Source organism: Physeter macrocephalus, chromosome 18, assembly GCF_002837175.3.
Source record: "Physeter macrocephalus isolate SW-GA chromosome 18, ASM283717v5, whole genome shotgun sequence".
In the NCBI taxonomy this organism is placed as follows: domain Eukaryota; kingdom Metazoa; phylum Chordata; class Mammalia; order Artiodactyla; family Physeteridae; genus Physeter; species Physeter macrocephalus.
The window spans coordinates 24910703-24927182 of record NC_041231.1 but is presented as its reverse complement, the minus strand read 5'-3'; the positions used below and the strand labels follow the sequence as shown (position 1 = coordinate 24927182).

General features: G+C 42.0%; 1 protein-coding gene across 11 annotated transcripts in view; it reads left to right on the top strand.

The window, feature by feature from the left end:
- MITF (melanocyte inducing transcription factor) overlaps positions 1–16480 on the top strand; it is a 242056-nt gene that overhangs the window by 2094 nt on the left and 223482 nt on the right. For 4 of the 11 annotated variants that reach the window (XM_028479484.2, XM_028479480.2, XM_028479478.2 and 1 more), the window contains exon 2: positions 13368–13424. The exons of the other annotated variants lie outside the window; for them this stretch is intronic. In XM_028479484.2, coding sequence (XP_028335285.1) covers positions 13368–13424 — 57 coding nt within the window. The remainder of the gene's footprint in view (positions 1–13367; positions 13425–16480) is intronic. 11 annotated transcript variants of the gene reach the window in all.

Here is a 16480-nt window from a genome sequence, read left to right as displayed (position 1 = left end):
TGTGTGTGTGTGGTGTGTGTGTGTGTGTGTGTGTGTGTGTTCCTGAAAGAAATAACCGGACGTTTTTGATGGTAGCTGATAAATAATATAAATGAGTTTGAGAGAGTGAGGAAAATACCATCTGGAAAAACCCAAATGAATGTCATGAAACTCACGTTGGAGAATTTGGGGCCTGTTCTTTTTCAGAGTCGGCAAAAAAAAAAAGAAAAAAAAAAGACTTGCAAGAGTTGAACGTCCTCAGGAGCTAGCTTGCACGTGTAAGGAAAAATTCGGGGATGTGGGAAGCTCTGGCTTCACACGTTGAAGCTGGAAACAGGTGCAGGACAGAACTGGTGTGCAGAGGAAGGCTAAATTAAAAACGCTGTAAAACTTGTCTGTGGAGCAGACACATGCTCTTTGAAATAAACCAGTGAAATAAAATCTGTGAATAAATATATGGGGTTGGCAAAATTTCCGTATAGTACTGTTTTCCACAGTTGTCTAATGTACTGTCATCAACATCTGTTGTATGACTCTACAAGGGCTGCACGTTCAAGGCCTCCTCATGGCTTTTTGTCGTTAAGTCTTTTCCGGGGCACCTCCCTTCTTTTAATTTTGCTTGGAAAAAGTTGAAATTGGAAGGTGAAGACTGCTGCAACTATTTTGTCTCTCAGTTTTATTTTCTGGATTGTCTCTTGGAGTTGAAAATATGCCTAGAATCTGCCCACTTGTCACCAACTCCTCTGCCTCCACTTTGGTTCAAAATGCCATCTGCCCTCACCTGGGTGACTGTCTCTCTTTTTTTTTCTGCGGTACGCGGGCCTCTCACTGTCGTGGCCTCTCCCGTTGCAGAGCACAGGCTCCGGACGCGCAGGCTTAGCGGCCATGGGTCATGGGCCCAGCCGCTCCGCGGCATGTGGGATCTTCCTGGACCGGGGCACGAACCCGTGTCCCCTGCATTGGCAGGCGGACTCTCAACCACTGCGCCACCAGGGAAGCCCTGGGTGTCTGCCTCTTACCTGGTCTCCTGCCTTCATCCTTACCCGCTTTCAGTGGTTTTTTCACACAGGAACCAAAATGTTCATGTTAAAACTGGTGTTCAACCTAGGGGTGATTTGCCCCCCAGGGGTCATTTGGCAATGTCTGGAGACATTTTGGTTGCCACAATGGATGGGGGTTGCTACTGGCCTCTAGTAAGTAGAGGCCAGAGATGCTGCTAAACATTCTCCAGTACACAGGACAGCCCCACAATGAAGAATTATCTGACCCCAAATTGTCACTGCTGAGGTTGAGAAACCCCGTGTTAAAATGTGTTACATCATGTCATTCTCTCCTCAGAACCCTCAGAACACTCCAGTAGCTCCTAATATCAGTAAAACTCGAGACCCTCAAAATGGTACCAGGCAGATTGTATGGGAAAGCTTCCTGTCTGCTCTCACTGTATCTCTTGCTGCCACTCTCCCAGCTCCCTCCACTCCAGCCAGTGTCCTCACCATTCCCGGAATACTCCAGATCCTTCCACCTCTGGGCCTTTGTATGTTACACTTGCTGACCCCTCTTTCTCTCTTTGTCCAGAGAGCAAGCAATAGCATTCGTTCCTTCCCCAACCAACTTCACATCTTCCTTTAAATGTCATTTCCACCAAGCCTACTTGACCACGCTCTATGCAGTGGCTCTCCCTCCAAACTCTCAGTCTTCCTCGCCCTGCTCTGTTTTTTTCCATGGTACTTACATTATAACCTAGTCTATACTTTTCTCATGTGGTCCATGGGGGCAGGGATTTCTGTCTCTTCCTTGTTTACTGTGGTGTCCCCAGAGCTTAGAACAGAGTTTCTCAACCTCAGTGCTGTTGACATTTTGGACTGGATAGCTCTTTGATGTGGGGCTGTGCTGGGCATTGCAGGATATTTAACAGCATCCCAGGCCTCCACCTGCTAGAGGCCAGTAGCTCCCCTCCCTCAGCTGTGACACCCAAATTCGTCTCCAGACACCACCAATGTCCACAGGGGACAGACTCACCCGTGTTGCAGGTTGACTGGCCTAGGACAATGCCTGGCACAATAGTGTTTTGTCGTTTGAATATGTGTTGCTTTCTCCCTTTGCATCCCACTCAGGATGGGGTGTTTGGTTCTGGTTTCTTTTAAAATAGGTATCCACCAGGATCCGTCCAAAGAGGAGTTTTATATTCTTCATTGGGACTAAGCTCAGATGTGCAGGTGTTTGATGAGGAGAGACAGTTTCATTCCTAACCCAGACCTCCTGGCCTTTAGGAGTGTGAAGCTGATGGATTTAGATGATGGGAACCCCGTTTTGTTCACAGTGACTGGCAAAGCTGTGTCGTATGGCGGAAGACACACAGTATGAGAAAAGGTTCTCATGAAGAACTGTTTGCAGTTTGGTTCCTCCCCAGAGGTTTTTGAAACGTTTGTGTGTTCTCCTGGGAATGAGCCCTGAATGGTGGGTGGCAGAGGAAGAGTGCGAAACATGAGGGGATGAACCCGGAATTCACACGTTGGCACAGTCGGGTCAGGGTCAGATGTGGAACTGTTGAATGGGCTCCTAGCAGGGAAGGGACTGTCTGTAGGGCTTTGGGTCCTGAAAAAAAAACATTAAAAAATACAGTAGCATCTTTCAGGTTTATGGTTCTTTTGTTTCATTTACGTGGTGCTAAAGTCTGTGATTTTGTACCTGCTAATGCCCTTTTCTTGGGCACACTTCAGAATTGGCTTAATCTAATTCCACTTTCTCCTCTACTCAAAGTTTTAATAATGGTTTAGATAATGGTTATTTAACTTCCCACAAATAAGAAATGGGAATGCAAGTGAGTATTAGGTTTATAATGGCAGGATGAGATACAGCAGTGGTTCCCAAATGCTGATTCAAAGAGGTGTGTGTGAAACTGTCACAGGTTTGTGTTGAAATGACAAAGAAAAAGACTGTTGTGTCACATGATGCTCACACACACGTATTTCTGTGTAAGGTTACTGTCATTTCTTGGACTTATTCTGAGATTTTTCCCTCCTGTCTCCCTACTAAACATACCCTTTCGTTTATGAAATGATAATCCATTCTTGGCAAGACAAAACTGTCCATCTTTTATTGATTTCTGAAAGTTTTCTTGATTTTTTTTAATCTGTCCAATCTGCAGGGAACTACTTTGCATGGAGATTAAGAGCATTGTTCTGACATTTCTGTCCGTCCCTAACAAGCGGGGTGACCCTGGGGAGGCTGGGTGACCTTTAACCTCAGTTTCCTCATCTGGCAAGTGGGGGGCCTGCCTCCTAGGGGTCTTAAGGACATTAACTGTGATATTGGCTATGGAACAGTATTAGCATGGTGCTGGGCACATGGTAAGTGCTCGGTAAATGTTAGCAGATGTTCTTGTTGTTATTTCTTTATTACTTAGCAGAGAGTCCTGACCTTCCAGAAAGTGTGTTTCGTTGACTCTGGCTTTCTTCTCTAAGGCCAGTGTTTTTATGCAATAAAATTACCCCAAGTTTGCTAAAACCCTTTTTGCTTTCCTCCTAATGAGGTGCTGCAGATGAATCTTTCGCATTTTATAATTTTGATCCGGTCCTTAACAGTTTCTTTATGCTGGTTTAAAAAACAGCAGTTGTGCTGTCAGCACATACATACAAATTCATATTCAACATATATCTATTGAGTACATGCAAATTAATACCAATAAACCCAACTAACGTTAACTGAGGCCACACTGTGTGCCAGCCTCTGTTCTAAGGGTTTTTTTGTGTGTTAACTTCATCTTGCAAAACCCACATAAAATGATAATAATAAATGAGAAAAATAGTGTTACTTATCATTTTGAAAACAGGTAAAACTTATGCAGTGCTTACTACATGCCAGGAATGATTCTGAATATTTTACTTCTATTAACGCAGTTAATTCTCACTTCAACCTTTGGTGTATGTATTTTTATTATTCTCATTTTACAGAGAAGGAAACTAAGGCATAGCAAGTAGATGGGCCTGGATCTGGCTCTGGGCCCTTCCTCTCATGCGCTAGTCAGTGCTGCCATGTGCAAGGCGCGGGGCCTGCCCATGGGGACTCATGCTGCACCTTCTCCCAAACTTGCCTCAGTGGGGTGAGGGAAGGAGAACGTGTAGATCCAGCCAAACAAACAAGATGGAGTGTGATCACCGTGGGGCATGGGCATCAGCAATGGGAATTTAATAGAGGAAGGGAAATTGAGGCTCAATTTTGTCAGTGAATAAGCGTATTCAGTTTGGCCTTGAAGGTCGAGCAATACTCAAATATATTTCTTTATAACAGTAAATAAAATGTTAGACGCCTTGGAAGGCATAAGCTTAAAACAGACTTTTAGGATTTCTGATTGCCTTTTATATTTCTAAGCAGAATCCCAGCTCTTCCTTGTGGTCTTCGGGCACCTGGGGTGGCAGAGACTAGATGCATGTGGACAGGTTCAGAAGTAGCTGTGCTTAAGTGCTGTGCCCATGGCTTTGCCACTTAATTCCCGTGTCTGTGTTCAAGACAAGACGCTTAGCCTCTTGGAGTCTCGATTTCTTTACCTGTGAAGTGGGATCAATACAACCATCCTCTTAGAGTTGGTGAAGTTTTAAAAGTGAGAAAACACATGTAAAAGTGCTTTGCAGGGTGCCTAGCCCATGTTAGTAAGTAATATCAGTTCCTTCTCTTCTACTTTACCATGATTGCAATTTTCCCCCTCCTTATAACAACAATAAAGCCTGTACAGAATTACGTATCTGAAGCAAAATAGACAAGATTGGGGTGCCTTAACCTGGCAGATGTTCAGATCTTATTATGCAAATTGCTTGTGTGGTATGATTAGATGGAAAACTTGATTAAAGTGGAATTCTAAGTGTTGGTTTTGTGTGTTATTGGAGATTTCCTTTTCCTGAGTGCTGCTATTTATAGAATTATTTAAGTGTATGTATGTGTATGTGTTTTAAATTCCCTTTTGAGTTCTGCAGGGCAGTTTGCACAGGCTGATGTTTATATCTGCTCCAGTTGTGCAAGAAGTGGAAAATATCCTTTTTTTAGAACAGGTCACATGTGCTTACTGTCAGGAATAGGACCTCAGTGTAAAAAAATGTATCTTGGGACAAATCAAAGTTACTAAATTTCTGCTTCCAACTGCTTTGTTTCAGAACTGGCAGTATTAGGATAAATAATAGGGGGAAAAAAAACCTCTGGCTAAATGTTTTTTGTCATTTTTCAAGGACAGTAAGCAAGAGTTTCATTTGTTTTGTGTGTGTGTTATAAGTATAAAATGTACTTTGCTGTTAGGTCTGTCTCATCAAACTAAATTATAAAAATATGTTTGACTCACCTCCAAATATGCATTATTTGAAGAAAATAGTCCAGAAGGCGGGTCAAAGATAGTTAATGTAGTCACCACGGGCTTTTGATATTGTAAAGACAAATGTGAGGTTTATAAGGAGGATTTTGTGAGTCTGGTGAACACTGTGTACTTGAGGGCAAGGAATTAAAGCAAGCCATGAAGTCTGCATCTTTCCTGAGGCAGCTGAGGGCTGAGGGTGAGAGGACCTGCAGGCAGGTCTGGTATCTCTGTTGCAACTCCCACACCTCTTTCTGTTCCTGAGGACTTGGGGAGGAGGACCAGGCTCCTCATTTCTCTAGGTTGGGTCTTAAACATGGCTTCCTTCTTTCTTTGCTGCGTCTTTCCTTCCGTGACCTTTCTTGCACATCATGAAGAATAAAGACGTACACCTTTGGAGTGTTTACACTGAAGTTGAACCAGAGCAGGCTGAGAGGGAGGCAGTGCTTTGGGGAGTGGTGATACTGGTGAGAGAAAGACACACAAAGATATAAATGGTACCTCAAAGTCTTGAGCCCCTGTTGCCTTCCCTAAGTCATTTCTAAAACGTCCCTCAGTCACTTTCAGCAAAGGCAGTATCACTTTGGGGTCAGAAGGACCTGGATTTGTTTGTTTTTCTTCTCTTCCTTCCCTTCCTCCTTTCTCTCCCTCCTTACAACACTTATTTGTTAAGTGCCTATCGTGCGACAGCTTTTCGCCAGCTGTAGGGAATCAAAAGTAGAACCAGACAGACTAGGTTCCTGCTAGTATGGTGCTCCTGTCTTGGAGGTGGGGGCATAGCTAATAATGAACTAAATAGATGAACAAGATAAGTTTTGGTGCTATGAAAACTAAATAGAATGTTATTGATAGAGTGTGACTGGGAAAGAAGGGGCTTTATTGGGTGGGTCTTTAGGAATGACCTCATGGAGGAAGTGATTTTGAGGCACTGAATGTCTGAGTTAAATGTGCAGATCTTGGTGCTGTCACTCATTAGCTGTGTGACTTCGGACAAGTTCGCCAACCTCTCTGAACCTGAGTTCCCTCCTCTGTAAAATGGAGCGGTAGCTACCTTGCAAGGGCGCTATGAAGATGAAAGGTAATGCGTGTAAAGAGTTAACAGTAGGCTTGACCTTATAGTTGCTCAGGAAGACACATAGGACTGGTTTAAGTTAATTTTAAGGTAATATATGAATAGTAGAAGAAGAAATGCAGACATTAATCTTCCCCATAAGTGTTTATAACTTGGTCTTAAGTGTTTTCCTAATGTCAAGTGAGTCAGAGATGTATACTTGTCTTCATAAATCTACCCCTGGACTAAACGTGGAGATGGGTCTTGTTATTTTGTTATCCTTTCTTTCCTCCAGGATCATCTTACTCGAATTGCCCCTTTGCTCATCTCACTGTTGCTGCATGGAGATCATTCAGGTCTGAGCATACTTCCCTTATGTTTAGTTTAGGAATGATGTTTGGCTGCATTTTGAATTACTTTTTGGCACAAAGGAGAGGTCCAAGTCATCTAGGAGTAAACAGTAAACCCTGAGATTGATTTCACCAAAGACACACACCACAAACAAATGACCCATGTAGAACTCCTGACTCCTAGTCCTGTGTTTCAGCCCCTAGATCACAGCCCTCTGTCTACACTGATGTGAACATGTCAGCGTTGGTGCAGAAAGGAAAAGAAGCCTCTTCTCCCACACACCACTTCGACCTTTCGTTGACATTGACATCCACAGGCAATGGTGTGTTTTTAATTCGACCCTTTATGAAAGAAATCTTCAAAGCATTCGAATTTCAGTAGCTGTGTTCTTTGATTGAAGTGCCCACGGAGTGGTAACTTTCAAAAGGAAAAAATCCTGGGTCGTGTGGGAACAAATATTTTAAATCCAAACCTAGTGAGTTGTAGGTTTAGGGAAGGCACCGGTAGAATCATGTCTTTCTATAGAAAATTGTGGGTTATTGAGCAATTTCAGGAAGGCATCTGTGGCCTGGGCCGTCCCCACCCCCTCCCCAGAGTGGGATAACTTGCTGACTCATTCACACACATTCGCCTATTCGCCCGTGGTCAAGGGCAGATGGGAAAGGTGGTTGTCCCGACTGGTGGGAGCATGTGTAGCTGTTGTTTGTAGGATAGGTTTTCCTTCTGGGAAGCTTAACTTGCTTCCCTGGGAAGAAGATTTGAGGCAGAGAAGATTTATTTAGCCCGATGGTTAAGGTTGTATGTGAGATTAGGATAAAATAGACAGACAGGAATGCTGTATTTACTTCGGTACCTTTATTGTTATATGTTCCTAAATATTAACTGGTTCTAAAAAGCATGTTTTTCAAAACATACATTTTATTTTTATAACTGGTGATTTGAAACTTGGTGTAGGGAAGAGCACACAGAAATCCTAAAGATGATTTTCCTGTTTAATTTGGAATCTAGTACAATCCCCATATAGTCTACCTGGGCACCTCAGTGAGATGTGGCCACCTTGTTCCTCTTGCGTGAGTCTGTCCCAAACAGCTGGAGATAGTATTCACAGACACGCCAATATTGTAACAATCCCTTCTCCATCAAAAGGACTGGGTATATTTTTGTTCTCTTTTTTTGCATTTGAAGTTTTTCACCAATGATGAAAAGGTATTATTTCAGGGTCATCTTTGCTCTGTGGTATTACTAAGCCTGCATAATCACACCACCTAAATTTAGAATATTGGCACCTCAGCCAATAGAACACTTTGCAACAAATTTATAATACTTGGGGCAGAGAATGACTATGAATAAACATTAAAATAGTATTGGCCAGTTAGGGTCATTTACTTTCAAGGGAAAAGAGTGACATCAACTATGCATTCTTGAAAATTCTATTTATTTTTCAAGGTAGGGTTTACAGTAGCTTATGTAAAACAGTCTCTAAAAATATAAGCAACTGGCACTATTCCTGGTGACATTCCAAATAAAAGTTGGCCCGTTTGCTGCAAAGAAGTGTGCTTGGAGAGTAACTTGGAGAGATTGGCCACGGGCTTGTGGTGTATTGACAATCAGTGGGTAGACTTTTTGGAATCACATCTTGCATCACCTTGGCATGGTCATAAATCCACTGGTCTTTAGGTAGATAAACACTAATCATGTCTTATCTAGTTAAAAGCTAGATGTATAAATGCTAAACGATGGGGTCTTGGAATGCAATTCTAATGATACTGCTTGTGTGTGGATGTTTTAAATCCTTGTTGATTCAGAAATGAATGAGAGAGAGGATTTGATGGTGCTTGCTTGGTCATAGTATCATAGTCACTAAGCTGCCTGCTTTAATGGTAGGGGGCTGAGTGGCAAGCACAATTAATTGGGATTTGTTTCTGGGCTCAGCGATGCACAGGTCACTCTGCTGGCTTAGGGTATCCCTCTTCCTCACTCTTGGGTTCATATAGCTGACATCTTTCTAATCAGATCTCACTGGCAGCCAGCTTCCCTTTCCTTATGCATTTCCCCTAGTGGACAGTAGAGGAAATGTATTTTGCTGGCCTGTAGTCACTTTTCCAAATTCTTATAACAACCCCTTCCCACATGCTTAGCCCACGTGCTTGAGTGTCATGGCTTTGGGGTGGAGAATTTGCCACAGACTTGGCCACTCTTCTGTATCACAGGGATCGCTTTCAGGGCGTTACACGTTGACTTATGTCACGCATCCTAGGGATTTGCTTGGGTGCTAACAGAAAGAGAGTCTCCCTTTATTTCCCTTGATCTTGAACTTGGGAAGGTGTTGTGCTCAAGAATAAAGCCTTATCTTGGAGGCAGAAAAAAACAAAGTCCTTGTATTGGGTTAATGTCAGTTGCTATAACAAAGTGGCAGGCGATAGTCACATAGGTAGTAGTTCCTGGTTGGCAGACAGCTTTCCTCCATATGACAAATCAAGAACCCAGGTTCCTTCTATCTTCTGGTTCTGCCATTGCCTAGAACCCTGGCATCTTTTGTGTCTGGTGGTGGAAAGGAAGAGGAGAAGGCACAACTAAGGTCCCAAAGTGACGGGCATCACTTTTGCTCACATTCTTTTGTCAAGGACCAGGTTCATGCCGAGATCTGGATGCACGGGTGGGAGCTGGGGAATAGAGACCCCAGCTGGGCATCAACACCACTGTCCTAGAAAAGAGAACACCCTTCTGATGGATAGCTCACCATCATTGCCGTAGTAGTCCTAGTAGTAGGGTTTTGGCTTCTGGATCAAGTTGTGCCTATCTTTGGTTAGGTTTATCCTTGGAATTTTCTGTTATTTGATCAATAAATTATTTTTCTGAGTAAATACTGTTAATTTGGATTTTCTGCCACCTGAGTGGGGGCTGCCCAAGCTGATCTGTTCTCAGAATCCCACCTCTATCCAGTGCTCCCTATTCCAAGTTCATGGATTAAATCACTGCCCCACTTCCCAACAGCAACAATACATCCGTCACTACCACCACCACCTTAGAGCAATGGTTTTCAAAATGTGGCCCGCAGACCAGCAGCCTCAGTGTCGCTTAAAAACTTGTTTGAAGTGCACATTCTCGGACCCTACTCCAGTGCCTCCTGAATCGAAAACTGTTGGTGGGGAGTCCCAGCAGTCTGTGTCTTTTAGCAAAAGCCCTTCAGGAGATGCTGGTGCACACTCAAGTTTGCAGACTACTTCCCTAATGCTTTTACCGTAAATCCTTTGTCTCCACATTAAATTGTTCCTGTTCTGGAACGAAAAATATCCTGGATTGGAGTACATTTTGTAAAAAAATGTCATGTTGCTTGTTATGGTCAGGCTAGAGATGATCATTGATAATAATCACTCACTGATTCAAAAAAAAAAAAAAAAAAAAAAAAAGGAAAATCCCCTCTGGAAAGTTAGCTATCAGATTTAGGTTAATGAAACCAGGTAGGATGCTTGGTTGTCCAGATGTGATCTCTAAGAGACTTGGAGTTAAGCTAGCTGTACTACCATAAGGAGCCCTGGCCCAGATCTTGGAGGGTTGTAGTTTAATGGAGACTCACAAAGTGTGAAACTTGAAGCACACTGCAGTCACTTGACTGAATGATTTGGTGGAGAAACGGGGTAATGATGGTTATGAGTGTGCCCACATGACCAAATTGTTTTTCACAAAACTTCTGCTGAATAAAATTTGAAATACGACTGTCAGCCTGTTTTCCCTTCTTAATGAATTCCAGACAGTTTGTAGAGTGTGGGAGCTTCCAAAACAGAGGGGTGGGGTGACTGCGACCAGGCAGCCTCTGTTTTGTCACATGTTAGGGTGTCCTGACATAACAGATCGTCCCCCTCATCCTGAATCTCACCAGGCCATCCTCATTTCAGGTGGAGAGGGAAGGGCAGGGTCAATGTTGTATCAGACAAGTAGGACCTGTACGGCAGTTCTGGACTCCTTACTTACCAGGAAATTCAGCCTACTCTTATTTTTAATCCACTAAAACCCAAGCATTTTTATTTTTATTTTTTTCCTTTTGCTGCATGCTGACCTTCTCCAGACAGAAAGCCCTGATGCTTTTTGGCAAAGAATCTGTTCTTATTGTAAACTGGTTAAGAGCTCTAACCAGTCTAAGAAGTCTAGAGTTCTGGGTTTAACCTTCAGAGAGAAGGATTTTTAACTTAAATTTCTATTTGACCACTTAACTAGCTTTTCTCTCTTTGGGCAATTTATTCTTGTAGCCTCTATTTCAACAGAGGACTAAGTGGGGTGAGTGGATAATAGTATGATCTAAGTTGTAGTTAATTGTGTGGATTAAAAGAAATACTTGAGGGCTTCCCTGGTGGCGCAGTGGTTGAGAGTCCGCCTGCCGATGCAGGGGACACGGGTTCGTGCCCCGGTCCGGGAAGATCCCACATGCCGCGGAGCGGCTGGGCCCGTGAGCCATGGCCGCTGAGCCTGCGCGCGCGGAGCCTGTGCTCCGCAACGGGAGAGAACACGACAACGAGAGGCCCGCGTATTGCAAAAAAAAAAAAAAAAAAAAAAAAAAAAAAAAAAAGAAATACTTGCGTAAAATCCTGAGGCCGAAGGCTTGGCTCTTGTGCTCACAACCGGGCCCTCATTGTGGTTCCATCTTTGCCCACAGCACCAGCAAGGTTTTCTGACTTGAAATGACTTTTCAGTTTTAGACACTGTCATTAAGAGAAAACGACTCAAAGGCGCAAGCAGCAGGAAACAGGAGGGTCCATAGAAGAGAAGGGAAGTAGGGCCAGATCATCCCTCGGTTGGATGATCAACATCAGGACCTTTGGGAGTGGATGCAGATCAGATAGTGGTGAACTTTGGGATGCCTAACAGGGAGGTATTTAAAGACAGCACATGCTATTTACAGGTAAGGCATTACTTTTGTTGCCAGAACAGTCTTTGTCTTTATCAGCATGTTTCCTTTCATCGTAATGATAGACTATAGCTAGGTGGAGGGATAAATAATAAGATGCACTAATTGGGGTTGCACAACACTGTGCAGGGTAGAAGCCGAGCTCCACGGCTGTGTCCATACAGGCATTTGTCATTCCTAACTGTCACATTTAAACTTGGCCTGTAGTGAGTTCCTGCTTTATCTTTTCACATTTCACAAGACAGCCTCATTATACACTTATCTCTATCCAGTATAAGCCATAACACCCTGTGTTCTTGAATCTCAAAATCTTTATATCTTTCACTCTTCTAGGATTTTTCCCTCCTAGTAGCACTGCGTAGCGAGGCTAGGTACCCACACCAACACGATAGCTTGCTTTTCTTTTCTTTCTTCCAGCTTTATTGAGGTATGATTGACAGATAAGAACTGTGTATATTTCATGTGTATAACTTGATGCTTTGGTGTACATATACATTGTGAAATGATCACCGCAATCAGATGACATGCTTTGCTTGAGCCTCACAAAATTTCTCCCCCAAACCTGTGTCTAAACCGATCCCTGGAAAGCAGAAAAGGGGATTAGCTTGAAGAGCCACCATCTTTCTCAGAAGGAAAATTCCCATTATCTTGCACACATAAGTGGATGTCATCATCAGTTACAGCTTAAGACGCGTTACCTGGGTAACGAGGGTCCCTGCCTCATTGGCTGGCTGGGAAGATTCAGTAAGGTCATGAGAGTACTACCTGTAGTAAGGGCGTAGTAGATGCTGCTGCCCCAATTGCTTCACCTGCTGCTGTACCTGCATTACTGCTGCTCTCTACCTGCTACTGTACCCAAGGGCTACTCCTGGTGTCATTGCCATTAGAATTCAGGGGTTTACATAAGAATGAAAGAAGTGGTTCATCTGTGTAGGTGCTGCTGACTCTACCATTGTTTTGTCACTGCTAAGTACATATAGTCATTTCTCACAACCAACCATATAGTCAGTTCTCACATGTTTGGGATTTATGCAGTGAGTTTTCAAACCTTGGACTTGGCTGTCACCCAGCAGTCTTCTGGACCACTTCCTCCAGCTCTCAGCTGTTGTGTGCAGAGGGACGGGAACTAATTTGATTACCAATTAATGGGAGACATTTTCCACCAGAAACCTTACATATTTTCATACAAGCATATACAGGATTCTCAAAACAGTATTTTTCAGAGTTATCTTCAGCTTTTCTGTGGTATTGTCCTGACTAATTGAAATTTGGTTCTTGGCTAAACAGTTCCTTTTCCTGAGTTTTATAACGAAACAGGGAAAATGACAGTTTCCCTCTTTCCATGTAATTGAAACACCCCTGCCTCCTCCACACCCCCCTACCCCCCCCCCCGCCCCCACAGAGGTGAAAGACGCGTAGAGTTAGATGCTTTAGGGTGAGATCCAGTGTGCTTGGGGAGCTCAGGAGCACAGGACAGAATGAAGCCTGAGAAGGACGGTCAGTCAGAAGACTGACCGTCCTTCTCAGGCTTCACACCACCCAGTGTGATGGGTTTCTGAGCTCTGTGTTTCTGTGAGAGAAGAGGATCAGTCAGCTGTGCAGGCTGGAGTTAGAATGAAGATACCCATAGCTCAGGGAAGAGGAAGTGGACAAGGCAGTTTGGGGAGTTTTCAGAGTAGATTTATTTCTTGGATGTCTCAAGAGGTGGATGTGAAGAGATCTAACTCTCCCTCTTATTTTTTCAGAGTCATGGTTTGGGAACTATTTGGAAGATCCTTCGGTAAATTTTCCTTGCCTATGAGGTAAAATGATATTCAGTAAATATTTATTGAGTCTACTGTGGAGTCAGGAGATAATGGTGAACAAAAAGGGTCAACCGTAAACTGCCATTGCTTTTGGCAGATGGGTGGCTGCCAAGGGCTGGCACGGAACCCAGATCAGGTCATCAAGGGCTAGAGGAGCTCTTTCTGGGGGAAGAAAAGAGCCCACTTGATTGTCACATCATTTACCCTATGAAAGAAATAAATTTAAGTGATTTATTTATTTATTAAATACGAGTAGTATGTTATTCAATCCAATACATCCAAAATAATTCCAAGTCAAAATGTAATCAGTATAAAAATTATTATTATTTTTATGGAGGTGTAATTGACTTATAACATTATATTAGTTTCAGGTACACAATGTAGTGATTCAATGATTCAATATTTGTATACTGTATATTTATATATTGTCATGTATATTGGGAGATGATCACCACAATAAATCTAGTTAATATCTGTCACCATACATAGTTACAAAATTTTTTCTTCTTGTGATGAGAACTTTTTAAAGATTTATTCTCTTGGCACCTTTCATATATGCAATACAGGATTTTTTGTTTTCTTCTGATTTTTATTTAAAAAATTATTTTTTAAAAATTGAAGTATAGGTGATTTACAATATTATATTAGTTTCAGGTGTATAGTATTGTGATTCAGTATTTCTACAGATTATATTCCATTAAAAGTTATTGCAAGATAATGGCTATAATTCCCTGTGCTATGCAGTATATCCTTGTTGCTTACTGCAGTACACTATTATTAACTATAGTCACCATGCTGATTACATTCTCATGACTTATTTATCTTATAACTGGAATTTTGTATCATTTGAGTGCCTTCAGTCTTTTGCCCACCCCTAATCCCTGCCTCTAGCAATCACCATTCTGTGTTCTGTATCTATGAATCTATGAGCTCCTTTTTTTTTAGATTCCACATATAAGTGAGATTATATATAGTATAAGAGATCATGTATAGTATAAGGGAGAATATATTTTAAACTGATATTCACTGAATACAGCCTTTAGCTCTTACCTTGTTTGAAGCCTTATTTAAAAAATAATGTGTATTTAAAGAAATCAAGCATCTTTTACTTATATTCGGTTGGCCAAAAAGTTCCATAACATCTTACGGAAAAACCCGAACGAACTTTTTGGCCAGCCCAATACATAGTTTGATAGGTAATATTTATTTGATTGTCTGTCATTCCTCACTTGAAAGGGGTCCTACGAGAACAGGGAAGTTGTTAGTTCCCTGGGCATCTCTAGGATCCAGTATAGTTAGTGTCTATATATATTTCTTGAATAAAGAGTGACCAGAATGAATGAAGTGTTTCTGGTGTGCCAGAAGGGATCAATAACTTTGGGGAATTCTGTTAAACTCTATCAGGAAAATGTGTATGAAAATATCTTGACCTTTTTTCTTACTAACTGTGGGCCCTTGTACAGGTTTTTTGAACCTCAGTTTTCTCACCTAAAATATGAGGGTAATAGTATTTTCTTCTTGGAATAGCTGTGAAGATGATAGAAGATCATGTGCACATGCCTGGTAAATATAAAATGCTCAATACAGTAAGTTAGTAGGGGCACTAATTGTTGTTACTACTATTGGTGCTAGGAGATGAAATAAACATACCGTCAATTTCTGTTGTTTGTGGTAGTAGTTCTGTTCTATGAAGTCACAATGAACATTTAATTTGGAACAGGGTTAGGTTCCTGCGAGCCTGTGGTCACAGCGTATTTGTCACCCAATTGATACATAACCTTGTTTTATGTGTGTTTCTGTTTAAAGATACTTTATTTAATAATTCCTGACTCATTAGCATTGAGCTCATGGCCAACAGCACGGTAAGTCATGTCTGAGGGAGCTTATCTGGCACTTGCACTTTTCTCTGTAGGGCACCTCACAGCCGTCTCATGCTCAGCAACACTAGACTGCACTTCAGCACTAGGGAGGCTTGGAGGTCGTCAGCAAAGTCACCAACAAAAAAATACAAAAGTGCAGAAAGCATAGCACTAAATGGACCCCCCCCACCCCAGCAAAGGACACTTGTTTACCGTGTGAAAACTGAAACAAGGAGACAGAGCATCGCCTTGTTTGACCTCAGTTGGGAATGCATGTTGTGGGTGGCTCAGATTTCTCACTTCTCTGTCCACAAATGATTGTAAAAATGCTGCATATATTCATTTGGGGGTTACAAATAAATTTTAGTGATAGGTAAATTTGAAAATAGGGAATCCACGAATAATGAGGGTTGACTGTATTCAAAATTGTTTTCTTGTGCCTGTCTTTCTCTGGCAGTTCTTTGTCTGAGCTAAAAAACATGCTCACTGGGGGAATCATTTTTAAACACTGTCTGTGTCAATATTGTTGTGGACTATACATGAAGCCACAATAATCAAGCTTCTCCAGATACCCAGTCTTCTCTTTTTGTGAGTTTATTTGCCAATAAAAATGACCCATCAAAAAAAAAAAAAAAAAAAAGGCCCATCAGTTCCAGATCCTTAAAGTTGAATGGGGCTGTTCAGATATGTTACTCTTTATTTTGGCATAATTTCTACTGTTCTTTAGAAGGTGGGGAGTGAGAATGGGGACCTGGGAAAAGAGCACAGAGAAATTGTGGGGATCACTGCTGAAGAATCCAGCAGAAAGCAGTAAAATGGCTTAGAAATTCTGCTGCAGGCAGTTTTTGAAGTAACCAGGCTCCGCTTCCTCATGGTCTAGAAGATAAAGGTGATGCTTTTGACTTCTCAGTGTATTGAAAATTAGCATATTATAATTATAAGCCTAGTCATTATTGTAAACATTAACTGAGTACTTGTTTAGAGTGCTTGGAATTCTTTTAGGAAGGAAGGAAGAAAAGAATTGTTTTCAGTAGGTCCAGTAGTTTCGAGTGGCATAGCAGATACATCACACAATTTAATAACAACAAAGAAACACAAACAACAACAATAATAACAGCAGCACCTAGCATTTCAGACTCCTTACTACAGCCTGTGTCTTGTGTTAGTGCTTTAATTTCTTCTGCATTTTGGAAA